Source organism: Lithobates pipiens, unplaced genomic scaffold, assembly GCF_037356315.1.
Source record: "Lithobates pipiens isolate NorthernLeopardFrog02 unplaced genomic scaffold, aLitPip1_a1.2 Scaffold_19, whole genome shotgun sequence".
NCBI classification, from domain to species: Eukaryota; Metazoa; Chordata; class Amphibia; order Anura; family Ranidae; genus Lithobates; species Lithobates pipiens.
Genome location: NW_027507764.1, coordinates 577,661,564 through 577,678,362, shown reverse-complemented (window position 1 = coordinate 577,678,362; position 16,799 = coordinate 577,661,564). Strand labels below are relative to the sequence as shown.

Below are 16,799 nucleotides of genomic sequence, written 5' to 3'. Positions count from 1 at the left end.
CCTTATCAGTGCCCATCACTCTGTGCCCATCAATGATGCCTGCAAGTGCCTCTGATCAGTGCTGCCTAACAGTACCATCAGTGCTGTCCATGAGTGTTCATCAGTGCCACTTATCAGAGCCCACCAGTGCCACCTATGAGTGCCCACCAGTGCCACATATAAGTGCCACCTCATCAGTGCCAATCAGTATTGCCTCATCAGTGCCCATAAGTATATAAAATGTTTGGGAGTTCTAAGTAATTTTCTAGCAAAAAATACAGATTTTATCTTGTAAACAAGTGTCAGAAAAAGATTTAGTCTTTAAGTGGTTAAACTTCCCTCATTGACAAACAGAAGTTCATTCCTTTCATATAAAAAGGAGGAAGTGTTACAATCTTTCTTCTTATCTCTGTCTAAGAGATGTGGTCATAAACTTGGCAGGTTGCCTTTTTTTTTTCTAAGACAGCCCTCAGCTGTGAGCAGAGAACTCTGCATAGAATCGGGAAAATGCTTTAAGATAGAGAGGGGGAAAGAATAGCGATCCGATTCTTTAACGATTAATCGCGCACCTCTAGCGGGAGGTCTCCCCGTTGACAGAATTCAATAGCTCCACAGGAGGGATTTCATTCTGCACATTGAATGTGTGGATGGGGGGAACCAATTTTCTTTCGTTCAACCAGCTGGTTGAACGAATGAATCATGTATGGCCTGCCTTACTCTTCAAGTAGAGTGATTAAGGGAAGAAAAAAGCAGCTCTTGCCTATATCGAATGCCATCACATTTTAGTGAACTCATGCAGGAAATGCGACCGACCCGAGTTCAGGCAAATATCCTGGAAGCAAAGATAATATTTATCAAGCGAGGTGACACAATGTTCTACAAATTGCTATTAATGCATTGAAATGTAATGTGTACACTGTACTGAGCCGGAGCAAAGTTACATCCGTTTACCGACTCGCAACATTGAAAACTCAACTGCACCAGGGCAAGGCTTCACGGACCTCGAGGCCCCAGTCACATCTGAGCGTTTTGAAGTTTGAAGCCTGAGGCTCCAAAACGCCAGGGGGGGGGGGGGGAGAAAAAAAAAAAAAAAACACAATTATTCTCTATGGAGATGGGTTACATCTCCACTCCGGAAAGCCTGAGGCCAGAAGCTCCAAAACGCCTGAAGCCCAAACAAGTTCTGGAACTTTATATTTTTAGGCAGATTTGTGCGTTTTTCTGCTTTTTACATTGGTGACCTTTTGATCTGTACAGGATCGCAGCAAAATCGCGCGACTTTCTGCCTGAAAATGCTGCGCTCGGGTGTGAATGGGGCCTTAAAAAGGGATATTAAACACACATTGTTTAATTTACATTATCCCTTACATTTGTGGATGATGGTACTGTAATTATTTTAATAGAAAAAAAAAAAAAAAACTGAAATCTAAGTACTGTATCTTTTTCCTAATCGATATACAACTGTCACATGACCTAGCTCTCTCCCAGCCTGTCTGCAGGGAAACAGTGACAGGAGGAGCTTCTAGTCCTCTGGTGCCGGTCACATGTTAACTGCTTCCCGACCAACGCACGACAATATACGTCAGCAGAATGGCACAGGTGGACAAAACGGCGTACAGGTACGTTCCCTATAAGAAGCGGCACTGCGGGCGCTCACGCGCCTGCCGCGTTCTACGTGACCGCGGGTCCCGCACACTCTATGTCCGCCGGGTGCCCGCGATCGTGTCACGGAGAGGTAGAACCAGGAGATGCCTTTGTAAACAAAGCCTTTCCCCATTCTGCCTAGTGTCATGACAGAGATCACTCTCTCGTGTGTTGAAGCCCACCCCCAGTTACAATCACTCCCTAGAACACACTTAACCCCTTCATCGCCCCCTAATGGTTAACCCCTTCACTGCCAGTCACTCGCTGAATTGGGGACAAGAACAGAAGGTGGAGACAAGCACAGAAGGTGGAGACAAGCACAGAAGGTGGAGACAGAGAACCGAAGGTGGAGACAGAGAACCGAAGGTGGAGACAGAGAACCGAAGGTGGAGACAGAGAACCGAAGGTGGAGACAGACAACAGCAGGATCAACCAGGTTTTTTGCAAAATACAGAAAACAAATCTCATAGTGACTGAGTGAGTATGAACAACATGGAATACACCATTTATTGTTTTTATGATGTGGGTTTAGTGACACTTTATGTTCTCTTACTAGTAATAGAATTAGTCACCTCATTAAGCCAGAGGATTACACAGAGCCCCAGGGTTCCTCCAGAGATTGATTTCTTGTGTTCCTTGAATAGTGAGCAGTGTTAAATTGTCCTTCTCCTTGATGGTCCACACATAGTTCTATGGCCAACGTCACGGTGGTGCAGATCCAGTGGAGTCTTTACCCTCTGAAAAGTAACCAGTTATCTTTTTGGTGTCTGTAAAGGTCTGTAAGGGCATCCGTCTCTTACTGACCACCAATTTAAGAGAGCACCACCATGACCGCCACCATTAAGGGGTCTTTCTCCCACCAGCCACCAATGTAATGGGGCACCTCTGCACTGAGCATCAAAGTAAGGGGTCTTTTTCCGCCGACAACCCAAATAAAGGGAGGACCTTTGCGTTTCTACTGATGTCTTATGTTTGGGAGAACTACCATTATCACCACCGTTAAGTGGTCCTTCTTCCACTGACCCCCAACATAATAGGACACGTCTGCCACTGAGCATCAAGGTAAAGGTTTTTTTTCCACCAACAACCCAATTTTGGACAGAAGCCAAATAACCTACCAGCATGTCTTTGGATTGTGGGAGGAAACTGGAGTACCCGGAGGAAACCCACCCAGGCACAGGGAGAACATGCAAACTCCAGGCAGGTAGAGTCATGGTTGGGATTCGAACCAGCGACCCTTCTTAATGCTAGGTGAGAGTGCTACCCACTACACCACTGTGCCACCCTTAAGCAGTGACTTCTAGTGATTTTATTAGCACAACTGTGATACTAAACTTCTCCTGCAATACTCTGGGTGAACAGCCAGCTGGGGATTTAATAAAGAAGGACGGCCAAAGCCGTGGGTCACAGTAGTGCACTTATCTTACACTCCTGTGACCCAGAGTAAGCTGACAGCGGGCTAATGTCTCCTGTCGGCTGATATCACAGACTCAATCCTGGTGACCCCACAATAGGGATAAAACTTTTTTGCAGAAGGGAGTGTAACAAGACTTGTGGCCACTCATTAAAATTAGAAGAAAAGAGGTTTAACCTTAAATTACGTAGAGCAGTGGTCATCAACCCTGTCCTCAGGGTCCACTAAGGCCCCTTTCACACATGCAGACATTATGTCCGTATTTCATCCATCCGTTTGCGGGTGAAATACGGACATACATGCATTCCTATGGGATAGCAGGTGTCTGCGGATGAACATGCGCACACTAGCCTCCATGCACGGACCCACGTACAGTGACGTTGGTTTTCGCACACGAGACCCGACCTGCCACAGTAAACTTACGTGAGCTGGTCGGCAATTGGTTAAACCAAAGAAAATTACCATTTTAAAATGTGGATTTAAAATGGTAGCCTTTGTATTTTGAAAACAGGGAGATTTCCCCGCTGTCAGAATATTTTCATCAGCACTGCCATCTATAGCCGGTGGCGCTGATCGAGAGAAATTTTTCAAACAGATTGGTTATACACAAGTCCATCAATAGACAACCAACCTGCCCACACAAGGCTCAAAATTTGACCGGTCCCTGCTCCTCTACTGGGTCCTAAGAGTACCCCACTGATGGACAGTTAAAAAGGTAATTGTCCACATCCCACAGGCAGTGACGCAGACACCTGGAAGAAGGACCCCGGCGAGAAGCAGACGCCTGGAAGAAGGACCCCGGCGAGAAGCAGACGCCTGGAAGAAGGACCCCGGCGAGAAGCAGACGCCTGGAAGAAGGACCCCGGCGAGAAGCAGACGCCTGGAAGAAGGACCCCGGCGAGAAGCAGACGCCTGGAAGAAGGACCCCGGCGAGAAGCAGACGCCTGGAAGAAGGACCCCGGCGAGAAGCAGACGCCTGGAAGAAGGACCCCGGCGAGAAGCAGACGCCTGGAAGAAGGACCCCGGCGAGAAGCAGACGCCTGGAAGAAGGACCCCGGCGAGAAGCAGACGCCTGGAAGAAGGACCCCGGCGAGAAGCAGACGCCTGGAAGAAGGACCCCGGCGAGAAGCAGACGCCTGGAAGAAGGACTCCGGCGAGAAGCAGACGCCTGGAAGAAGGACTCCGGCGAGAAGCAGACACCTGGAAGAAGGACTCCGGCGAGAAGCAGACACCTGGAAGAAGGACTCCGGCGAGAAGCAGACACCTGGAAGAAGCACCCCAGCGGGAAGCAGACACCTGGAAGAAGCACCCCAGCGGGAAGCAGACACCTGGAAGAAGCACCCCAGCGGGAAGTAAACAAAATAGGCGCTGGAAGATCACATGACCGCGACTTAAAGTGAATTGTATTAAGCATCATTCTAGCAATCAGAAATGGAGGTCCAAAACTTGACCTTGCTTACATCACAGTGATGAGCTCTGTGGAGCATTTATTGCCTGTGCTACGTTGTGTTTTTTTTTTGTTTTTTTTTAACACTTTCTTTTTTCACATTCCTTTATCTCAACTCAGTGTGTGCTGCAGCATGTCGCAAAAAAATACAGCTTGCCTCATTTTTGTTACAGCGCATACCAACTGGACTGTAACAAAAATAGAAAAGAAAAAAAAAGGGGAGGCAATGCATGGACAACGCAGCCCAACACACGTGGTGAAAATGGACCCTGAATCATATAAAGACTGACCATTATAAGCATCCTATTATGTCCCCCTCCTGTAATGGTCACTTTTGTTAAACTTTTCTCTTTTGTAAACATGGAAAAGATAAGGCCCTCCCGAAATAAAAAAAGGAATCTATAAGCTGAATACTATTATTGCAGGTATTAAAGAGGTTCTAAAAGCTCAAGGTTTTTACCTTAATGTATTCAATTCTGGGTGCAGCTTGACGCCCCCTTTATACTTACCTGAGCCCCATCTCAATCCAGCACTGTGCTTGAGAGCAGCAGCTCTCCAGGGTCCCTCTCTCCTCAGGAGAGCCATTGGCCCATGCTGCTGTCAAGCACAGCCAATGATGAGGGAGCAGGGGGGTGCAGACGAGCCGTCCTCTCTGTGCGAATGGACACAGAGTGTGGCCAGTGAGAAAACTTGCTTGAGTGCCCCCATGCCAAGAAGCTTGCTGTTGGGGCACTCGGCAGGGGGAGGGAGGAGCCAGGACCACCGGTGGGGGGGACCCAAAAAGAAGAGGTTTGGGGCTGCTCTGTGCAAAACCATCACACAGAGCAAAGTAAATATGGCACGTTTGTTTTGTTTTTTATTATTTCTTTCCTTTAGAATCAGTTTAACCACATACAATATGCTTTCCCTATAGTGAGCCTTTAAAGTGGTTTTAAAGCCTTAAAGCGGAGTTTCACTCAAAAGTCGCACATGCGCAGTCGGAAACTGGCAGTGAAGACGCAAAGGCTCCACTGCCAGTTTCCCTTAGTTGGAATAGCGGCGCATGCTCCCGATCAGCTTGCTGGGGGGGGGGGGGGGGGGGGGGGGGTACTAAAAGAAGAAGGAAGCAGGGAAAGCCAGAAGTGCTGGCGGGAGACCCCAAGAAGAGGAGGATCCGGGCTGCTCTGTGCAAAACCAGAGTAGGTAAGTATAACATTTTTATCCTTTTAGAGAAAAAAATAAATAAAAATCAAAGGTTTAATATCACTTTAGGCTCTATTCACCCTGTTGTGATTGAAAAGTCGTGCGACTTTGCCCTGCAACTTCCTTCTGACTTGATCCAACTTGGATGCCATTTTGGAGCCTGTACAAGGGCTGAAATCGCACCCAACTCAGACCAAAGTCGGAGCGACTTGTGTGGTATCAGTTAAGACGGCTCCCATAGGGAAACATTGAATTTGGCATGTCATGCGACTTGGGGTCTCACAAGTCGGATCCCATGTCGCAGCATTGTGAACTGAGCCTTCAGAAAAGAAAAAAAAAAAAAAAAAAGCAAACACAGAAGTAAACACTCTCAGCAACAAAATGTGTTATAGAAGTCAAAACTTTTTTTTTCATTTGGGATAGAATATGAGAGGGTTATAACCCCTCAGTTGTTTACCATCTGCGTCTCATTGGGAAGACTTCCCTTCACCCTCCATCCCATAGTGACTGAGGCTCGGTTCACACAGTACGCGGCACGACTTGCAGCGCCGCGACCTGCCGTGACCTGCACACGATCAGCGGCGACTTGCAAAATGACTTCTGTATAGAAGTCAATGCAAGTCGCCCGAAGTCGCCGCAAAAGTAGTACAGGAACCTTTTTTCTAAGTCGGAGCGACTTGAGTCGCTCCTATTAGAACGGTTCCGTAGTACAGAACGGGGCGCGACTTGTCAGGCGGCGAAGTCGTCTGGACAAGTCGCCCCTGTGTGAACCGAGCCTAAGGGAAGTCCTTCTAAAGCGAGGGAATCCCTGGTTGTCACCAGTACTACTGTCCCCATTTAAAGGATTTCCCCTCTAAGCTTGGCGACAACCAAAAATGTGCGATTTTCTTTCACTTTTAGTGATAATGGTAAACAAAACAAAAAGAGGGAAACACAGAAGGCAATAAAAACTTGACAGGAGTTCTAACCCATCTCCGCTCTATCCAAAGCTAAAAAATGTTTTTGCCTTTAACCACTTGCCGACCAGCCGCCGCAGTTGTTCTGCGGCAGAATGGCACGGCTGGGTGAAACAACGTTATGTAACGTCGCCTCGCCTTTAGGGCCACTAGGGGCGTGCGCGGGCCCCCTGCTCACCCACAGAGCCGATGCGAGTGCCCGGCGGTCGCGATCACCGCCGGGCTCCCACGATCGCTCGGGGCACACAGAAAACCGGGATCTGTGTGTGTAAACACACAGTTTCCGGTTCTCTGAGGGGAGAAGTGACAGATCGTCTGTTCATACAGAGTATGAACAGCGATCTATCTCTTCCCCTACACAGTCCACACTAGGGAACACAATTAACCCCTTGATCGCCCCCTAGTGTTAACTCCTTCCCTGCCAGTGACATTTTTACAGTAATAGCACTGATCGCTGTAAAAATGCCAATGGTCCCAAAAATGTGTCAAAATTGTGTCCACCACAAAGGTCGCAATCACAATAAAAAAAAAAAATAAATAACGCAGATCGCCACCATTACTAGTAAATAATAATATTATTATTTTTATTATTATTATTATTATACATGATTTATAAAGCGCCAACAGTTTACGCAGCACTTTACAATGTATAGGAAGGGACAACACAATTATAGTACAATACAAAAGATACAGGAGGCCCCTGCTCGTAGAGCTTACATTCTAAAGGGAATAATAAGAATAATAATAATAAAAAAACGCCATAAATCTATCCCCTATTTTGTAGACGTTATAACTTTTGTGCAAACCAATCAATATACGCTTATTACGATTTTTTTTTTTTTTTTTTTTTAAACAAAAATTATGTAGAATACATATCGGCCTAAACTGAGGAAAAAAAATATTTTTTTTTATATCCTTTTGGGGGATATTATAACGAAAAGTAAAAAACATTGCTTTTTTTTTTTAAATTGTCATTTTTTTTTGGTTTATAGAGCAAGAAACTCAGAGATGATCCAATACCACCAAAAGAAAACTGTGGGGAAAAAAAAGGACGTCAATTTTGTTTGGGTGCAACGTCGCACGGACGCGCAATTGTCAGTTAAAGCGACGCAGTGCCGAATCGCAAAAGGGTGCTCTGGTCAGGAAGGGGGTAAAATTATACTTTAAAGAGTAGGTAAACCCTGATGAGTTTACTTCCTCTTTCATTCCCTGCAAAGGCAAAGCATAATGGATTACTGTGCATCGCATAGTAGCCCATTATGTGTCACTTACCTGACACAGGAGCCAGCGAAGTCGCCGCTGTCCCCTGTAGTCCGCCGCATCCATCTCGCTGGTGGCGTCTCGCAGCTCCGCCGCTGTCATTCGGCGGAGCCGCGATGACGTCACTCCCGCGCATGCGCACAGGAGCCGACACGTGCGGCAGATCCATTGTTGGAAATGCCGCGTTCAGTGCGCCTGCGCGTCGCTGTCTACGGCGCATGCGCCGTAGACAGCGGTGCCTGTCTTCAGGCAAATATCTCCTAAACCGTATAGGTTTAGGAGATATTTCTTGGACCTACAGGTAAGCCTTAATCTAGGCTTACCTGTAGGTCAAAGTGGTTTGTAAGGGTTTACAACCACTTTAATGGACGTCTCTGGCTAGCTGATGGGTTCAACACAGGCAGAACAAAAAAATAAAAAATATGTTTCCCTCTGTAGTGTAAACTCACAATTCTGTAGGGGGGTAGAAAAAAAATAAGGCTCTCCGCAACCACATCTGCTGTCTTCTCTAAATAATGTATCAGCTCTTTTGTTAAGAGTTTTTATTTTTTATAAAGTAAAACAGTGTTCAGAAAGCCATCACAACATGACGTCCGTCTCCGCTTACCTTGTTTATCTCCCTCAGTTTGTCTGTGGACGCCCCAACAAGCACACAGATCTCCAGTAACCCCGAGGGCAACTGCGAGTCTTCCATCTTCACAAACTCGACTGAAAGGTCCCGATGGGCCAAGTGCAGGTAAAAGCATAAAAACCACCGATGGGTACTAGAGGAGCCTGCAAGTTCATAGAAGCCAAAAAAAGGAAGCGGTCTCAAAAATAATAAATACTAATGAAAACACGAGGAGTGGGACAATCTCACTAAAGGTGAAGAAGTTCGTCAAATTATATCCAGGAGGTCAACGGCTCCAATTAAATAATCCTAAACTGATCGGCACCTAACGAAAATACTTCCAAAGCTTCAAATTGGTAGAATTAAACACGTATCCAAGGCTGGGATGCAATCATAGTGACGATACAGGGTCCACGTTTTTTTTTTTTCTTGGTCACAATTCTATAAAATCCTGGTGGATACAAAATGTATCAATTCAGCATTGGTCAAAAAAAAATAAAAAATACTTGTATGTAGTAGTAGATGCAAAGAGATTCAGTTTTTAAAAAATACTGCTTTACCAATTTTCCAGTTATCCAAAATTCAGCCACAATGGTTGAGAACTAAAAATTTGAAAGTATCCAGGAGTAGACAAAACCAATTTGGGAAGGTGTAGAAGTGCAACACTGATGAAGGAACTTAAATTAGTAAACAATAGATTATGCTAGAGTTTATCAATAATTTAAAGCAAGGCTGGAGAAATCCTAGGTGCCAACGCTCCTTAAACATTAAAGCCGGTGTCCAACCCTTGAAGTCTTCTCTCGTTGTGGTCAATGGAGCTGGCTCCTGAATTCCATATTGATTTGACTACTGCCTTTAAATTGGGGGAGTAGACAACAGATGTCTTGGGTCAGACAGTGACTAAGACTGGAAATGGCAAGGCTGGAGAAATCCTAGGTGCCAGGGAGCCAACGCTCTTTAAAAATTAAAGCCGGTGTCCAACTCTTGAAGTCTTCTCTCGTTGTGGTCAATGGAGCTGGCTCCTGAATTCCATATTTGACTACTGCCTTTAAAATTGGGGGAGTAGACAACAGATGTCTTGGGTCAGACAGTGACTAAGACTGGAAATGGCAAGGCTGGAGAAATCCTAGGTGCCAGGGAGCCAACGCTCCTTAAAAATTAAAGCCGGTGTCCAACCCTTGAAGTCTTCTCTCGTTGTGGTCAATGGAGCTGGCTCCTGAATTCCATATTGATTTGACTACTGCCTTTAAAACGGAGGCGGTGTAGACAACAGATGTCTTGGGTTGGGGAGTGACTAGTAGTAAAAAAAAAAATTGCTTTTTTAAGACTGGAAAAAGCAAATACATAGGAAGTGGTCCAAGGCTCTTCTAGACATGTCTTCAGTTAGGAAACAGAAATGGTAAATTCTCCAGGAACACCACGAGGAAGGTACCAGAATCAAGAACGATGGCTTGGGTCTGGGAGTGACCAGTAGTCCCTCTTGGCTTTTTTTAAGGCTTGAATAGGCAGATACATATGAAGAGCCCCGAGGATCTTTTAGAAGTGTCTTCACTTAGGAAAGAGAAATGGAGGTCTCCAGAAGGTCTCTAGTAACACAACAAGGAAGATACCAGAATCCAAAACGATGGCTCAGGAAATCAATATAAAAATGAAAATCTCGCCTTCAAAAACGATCAACGTCAACAAAGAAAACTCCAGGGAGGACGAGTCAAACTATCCAGAAGCCGAAGGTAGTATTGAAGCTTAGATTTTGGTAGACACCCACCACGAGGAGGCAAATTTTCCAAGCAGTTATTTCAACAATCACGTGCTGGAGGAGAAGAGTTTCACAGGGCTTTCCAGTTTGATGGTTAAAAGCTTTTCAGCACAGCAAAAGAGAAAAATTGAGGAAGAGTAGTGTAGGGTGGGAGGTGCAGACAGCAAAATTGGTGCACTCTTTTTGTGACAAGCTATATTAAGGATAAGTAATGTAGGAGGAAAAATGGAGGGATAGTCAGGATCAGGAGGAACTGCAATTTTGGGATCAGAGCCAGGAAAAGACACAGAACCCAGAAATACAGAGGAGTGTAGACAGGATCAGGTGGGTAGTGCAGGACCCACTACTAAATGGATCAGCAGAATAGGATCACGATAGTCGTGTTGAAGACAAAAGCTAGCAATATGAAAGGATTAGGAGGCTAGAACAGAGGCACAGTGAAGGCGATGGCCAGGATCAAAGGCTAATCCAAATTCTGAGCTGGATGAATAGACAGGATAAAGGCAACTAATGCAGAGCTGGGTGTACACCTAGCATCAGAATTATGACCTAGGGGGGACTGCTAGGTGGACATTCAGGCTTAGAGATGCAGTCCAGGATCACCGATTAGTGGGTATCCGATGTGAGGTGTATTGCAAAGTGTGTATCCTGGGTTAGGAGTGCAGCTTACAAATATATAACATCAAACGTCCATCCCAGGAGTATAGCTTTGGGACTATCTGTGCTTAGGAGTGCAGCTTTAAAAGTATCCAGGAACAGGGGTACAACTTTTGGGTTTACCAGCTCAGGAGTACAGCTAGTGCATATGCAGGATCAGTAGTGCAGTTTAGGAGTACAGCTATGTGGATATCCAGGATCAGTAGTGCAGTTTAGGAGTACAGCTATGTGGATATCCATGGTTAGGAGTACAGCTCAGGAGTACAGCTATGTGGATATGCAGGATCAGTAGTGCAGTTTAGGAGTGCAGCTATGTGGATATCCAGGGTTAGGAGTACAGCTCAGGAGTACAGCTATGTGGATATGCAGGATCAGTAGTGCAGCTCAGCATCCAGGATAAGAGCTGCGGTTCCGAGTACTGCTATGTGGAGTGTAAGTCCAACTTACAGGTACAACCATCCAGGATAAAGTAGAGTGTAGCCCCAGGAATGTAGCTCTGTGGGAAGGAAGACTGTGGGGTGTAGCCAGGTGAATTTTCAGGCTCGGGTGAATAGCGAGGACTAAGGAGGTCGTGCAAGCCAGCCAGGTTCAGAAGAACAGTCCAACTGTACAAGTAGTCGGTACCCGGGTTTGGGGGGGGGCAGACAGGATGAGGAAAGCAGAGCAGGACAGGCAGGCAGGTTCAGGAAAGCAGGACAGGAGGGAATAGGAAAGCAGGACAGGCGGGATCAGGGAAGCAGGACAGGCGGGATCAGGGAAGCAGGACAGGCGGGAATAAGAGGAGCAGGACAGGCGGGAATAAGAGGAGCAGGACAGGGGGGGGGGGATCAGGACAGTCAGGATCAGGAAAGCAGGACAGGAGGGATCGGAGGAGCAGGACAGGCGGGATCGGAGGAGCAGGACAGGCGGGATCGGAGGAGCAGGACAGGCGGGATCGGAGGAGCAGGACAGGCGGGATCGGAGGAGCAGGACAGGCGGGATCGGAGGAGCAGGACAGGAGGGATCGGAGGAGCAGGACAGGAGGGATCAGGACAGGAGGGATCAGGACAGGCGGGATCAGGACAGGCGGGATCGGAGGAGCAGGACAGGAGGGATCAGGACAGGAGGGAATCGGAGGAGCAGGACAGGAGGGATCAGGACAGGAGGGATCAGGACAGGCGGGATTGGAGGAGCAGGACAGGCGGGATCGGAGGAGCAGGACAGGAGGGATCAGAGGAGCAGGACAGGAGGGATCAGGACAGGCGGGATCGGAGGATCAGGACAGGAGGGATCAGGACAGGCGGGATCGGAGGAGCAGGACAGGAGGGATCAGGACAGGAGGGAATCGGAGGAGCAGGACAGGAGGGATCAGAGGAGCAGGACAGGAGGGATCAGAGGAGCAGGACAGGAGGGATCAGAGGAGCAGGACAGGAGGGATCAGAGGAGCAGGACAGGAGGGATCAGAGGAGCAGGACAGGAGGGATCAGAGGAGCAGGACAGGAGGGATCAGAGGAGCAGGACAGGAGGGATCAGAGGAGCAGGACAGGAGGGATCAGGACAGGCGGGATCGGAGGAGCAGGACAGGAGGGATCAGGACAGGCGGGATCGGAGGAGGAGCAGGACAGGAGGGATCAGGACAGGCAGGATCGGAGGAGCAGGACAGGAGGGATCAGGACAGGCGGGATCAGGACAGGCGGGATCGGAGGAGCAGGACAGGAGGGATCAGGACAGGCGGGATCGGAGGAGCAGGACAGGAGGGATCAGGACAGGCGGGATCGGAGGAGCAGAACAGGAGGGATCCGGACAGGCAGGATCGGAGGAGCAGAACAGGAGGGATCAGGGAGGCTAGGCAGGATCAGGAAAACAGGACAGGCAGATTGAGGAGGATCAGGGAAGCACACGGCAGGCAGGATCGGGACAATGCAGGCAGCAGTCCAGCCAGGTACAATCCGGGATCAGAAGGCCGCAGAGGAGCGCCCCGGCTGGGATCCTCCATGAACAGTCCTCCCTGCACCCATCTCAGCAGAGCCCGGCACCTTCAGCGCCTCCGCAGTGCCGTCACCTCTCCCCCTCCACCGCCTCTCTGACACCCGGGGGACTGGCTCTACCCAAACCACGCCCAAAGCTACTCCTGAAAACTCCGCCTACAACTCGTTGCTCTATCGCCAACTACAAACAAACCCGCCAGGTAACTCCACCCACAACAGACCCCGGAGACGGTAACTATAGCAGCGAAAGTTTGGTAGCCACGCCCCGAATCCGGAGAGCCTATGCTCCGTGTTGCCAAACCCAACTTGGTTCACAGCCGTCTGCGAGCGTAGCCACGCCTCAGAGGGCGTGGTTTTAGACCAATGTGAGGTGTGCGTGTACATGAAACCACGCCCCTAGTCTGAGGCGCTGGGAAGGAAATGCCTGCTTCTAGTGAGGTGCTGGGCGGGGCTACCTGAGGCTTGATGTGTGAGGGAATGTACTGATGGCTGATGATAATAAAAGTGTATTGAGGGTTTCAGTCAGTGTGTAAAATACAAGTATACAGGAGGAGGAGGTTACAGTGCAGTACAATGGGGTGAAAAAGTCCTATTGGGAATTAAAAGTGACCCTGTCATGAGAAAAGTATGGCGGCCGCCATTGCTGACCGCTCTATTAACCACTTGCTTACTGGGCACTTAAACCCCCCTCCTGCCCAGACCAATTTTCAGCTTTCAGCGCTGATGCACTTTGAATGACAATTACGCAGTCATACAACACTGTACCCAAATTACATTTTTATCATTTTCCCCCCACAAATAGAGCTTTCTTTTGGTGGTATTTAATTACAGTTGGGAGTTTTATTTTTTGCTAAACAAACAAAAAAAGATGCAAAAAAAAAAAAAAAATCATGTTTCATAGTTTGTTATAAAATTTTGCAAACGGGTCATTTTTCTCCTTCATTGAAATGTGCTGATGAGGCGGCACTGGTGGGCACTGATAGGCACAGTTAAGGCGACACTAATAGGCACAGATAAGATAGCACTGATAGATGGCACTGATGAGTGGCACTAAGGGGCACTGATAGGTACCACTGATAGATGGGACTGATGGGCACTGATAGGTGGCACTGATAAGTGGCTCTGCTAGGTGGCACTGCTGGGCACTGATGGGCGGCACTGATGGGCACTGGTAGATGACACTGATGGGCACGGATATGTGGCGCTGAGGTGCAGCAATGTTGTTGAAGCAGATTGTGGGCACTGATAGGTGGCACTGTGGGCACTGATAGGTGGCACTGTGGGTACTGATGTATGGCACTGTGGGCACTGATGTATGGCACTGTGGGCACTGATGTATGGCACTGCTGGGTGGCGCTATGGGAACTGATGGGTGGCACTGCTGGGTGGCACTTTTTTAATATCTGGGGGTTACTGGCAGGGGGCAGGTGGGCACTGATAATCTGGCCGTGATTGGGACTGATGTCCTGATCACGGCCGCCGGTGATCGGCTTTTTTTTCTCTCCTCGCGCTGTCAATGAATGAATGAATGAATGAATGAAATACTTATATAGCGCACAATGCGAACTGAATCGCCTCTAGGCGCTGTGGCGAGCTTTGATCATCAGCTAAAAGAGGAAGGTCTTGAGTTTTTTCCTAAAAGCCAGGTGATTTTCTTCCAGGCGGATGTTGATTGGTAGAGCATTCCATAGCCGAGGCCCTTGGACAGCGAATCTCCGATCCCCCTTGGATTTATACCGGGCTTTGGGCACGAGGAGGAGGTTTTTGTTGGCTGATCGAAGACTGCGGTTTGGTGTGTAATGATTTATTTTCTCCATTAGGTATTGCGGAGCTTCTCTATGCACGCATTTGTGGGTGAGGCAAAGGGTCTTGAACCTGATCCGATTTTTTACGGTTAGCCAATATAAGCTCCTCAGTGAAGGAGAGATGGATTCCCAGGGTTTTTTTCCTGTTATCAGCCTTGCCGCTGTGTTTTGGATCAGTTGTAATCGCGCAAGTTGATATTGTGGTAATCCTATGTAAAGCGAGTTTGCGTAGTCAAGTCGTGAATTAATGATTGTTCCAACTACCACTGCTTTGTCATTCTTTGGGATAAAAGGGATGAGTCTGTGAAGCATGCGCAGCAGATGGTGAGATCGACTGACTACTGCTCCTATTTGCGCATCCATTGACATTTGTGCGTCTAAAATAACCCCGAGACTCTTCGCTTTGGTCTTTGGGGAGATAGTCTGCCCAAAGACGGTTGGTGGAGACCAGGAGGTTTTGGTTGCGGGCTTATGATTTTGGTGTAAGATAAGAAGCTCTGTCTTTGATTGGTTCAGCTGGAGGGAGTTGGTGGTCATCCAGTCCTCTATTGATTTGAGGCAGTTTTCAAGTTGTTGTTGGTGATCTTTTTTTCCATTGATCCGGAAATAAAGTTGCGTGTCGTCAGCGTAAGAGTGGAAGCAGAGATCTGAGCATCTGATGATTTGAAGGAGTGGGCGAATGTAAATGTTGAAGAGAACGGGTGACAACGGAGAGCCTTGAGGGACTCCGCAGGTGACTGCCCGAGTTTCGGAGAGGAATTTTCCTAGTTTCACTGTCTGTGACCGATTTCCTAGGAAGGACGCGAACCAATGGAGATCTATGTCTTGGACTCCGGCTACTTCTGTGAGGCGGACGAGTAGAGTATTGTGATCTACTGTATCAAACGCTGCACTTAGGTCTAGCAGTACGAGGAGACACGGCTCTCCGTCATCTGCCGCTTCGAGGGCGTCATCCCAAATCTTGAGGAGAGCGGTTTCTGTTCCATGACCCGGGCGGAAGCCTGATTGCAGCGGGTCCAGGAGTTTGTGAGTATCCAGGTGAAGTTGTAGCTGATGTACTACAGCTTTCTCCATGATCTTAGAAATGGTGTTGAGGCTTGTAATTGGCCTACGGTTGTTTGGATCCTGAGGGTCCAGGTTTGGTTTCTTGAGTAGAGGTTTGACGATGCCTTGTTTGAGGATGCTGGGAACAATCCCTTCGTGGAATGATCGGTTTATGAGGTGGGTTATGGTTGGAGCCACGATGTCGGAGCATTCTTTCAGTAGTTTTGTGGGGATGATGTCAATAGGTGAGGTACTGTCACGCAGTTTATTAATGATGTTTTTTGCGGTGTCTACGGTAATTGGGGATAGTGAAAATTTTGGCGGTTGCGGTATGTTGGTGCGGACATCCTCTTTATGTATTTGCTGGCTGAGGTTGGATGTTTTCTTCTGACAAATTGTTTCCCTGATGGTTTTGACTTTATCGATGAAAAAATCAGACAGTTTGTCACAGTAATCCTGGGATTCGCTTTCTGGGGGTTCTAGGCACACCGGATTCATTGATTGATTAACCAGTTTAAACAGTTCCCGTGGTTGGTTTGCGGCCGTTGAGATTGTATATGAGAAGTGGTCCTTTTTGGCTTTGAAGATTGCTTTCCGATAATTCTCTGTCAGACCTTTGTAGTTAAATAGGTTTTCCTCGGTGGGATTTCTTCTCCATGTTCTTTCCGCTCTTCTGCGTTCTTGCTTTAGTACGGAGAGGGAGCTATTAAACCATCCAGCATTTTTCTTCCTGATGAGAGCCCTGCGTTTTGGTGCTACCGAGTCTGCTGATTGCAGTAATGCCTTGTTCAGGGAGTTGAGTGTTTCCTCCGTAGAGTGGTTTAAGGTTATTGTAGATATTTTTTTGGACAGAGTGGTTTTGAAGGCTTCGGAGTACAGTTTTTTATGCGATCTGGTCCAGTGCGTTGTTACAGGTTTCCGTTTTGCGTTGGTGATGTTGGTAGTGATTTTGAATTTGATGGCGTGATGATCCGTCCATGGCAGAGTTATGTTGTCGAGTATGTTGACGTCGATGTTCTGTTTGAAAATGAGGTCCAGGGTGTGTCCTGACCCATGTGTGGGAGTCTTTATCAGTTGC

The 16,799-nt window shown here is 47.7% G+C and overlaps 1 protein-coding gene across 1 annotated transcript in view; it reads right to left on the bottom strand.

Moving 5' to 3' along the window:
* The window catches only part of DENND3 (DENN domain containing 3), a 138,605-nt gene extending 125,519 nt beyond the window's left edge, over positions 1–13,086 (bottom strand). The window contains exon 1 of the mRNA XM_077493411.1: positions 8,490–13,086. Coding sequence (XP_077349537.1) covers positions 8,490–8,576 — 87 coding nt within the window. The 5' untranslated portion in view covers positions 8,577–13,086. The remainder of the gene's footprint in view (positions 1–8,489) is intronic.
* Between the last annotated feature and the right edge of the window lie 3,713 nt (positions 13,087–16,799).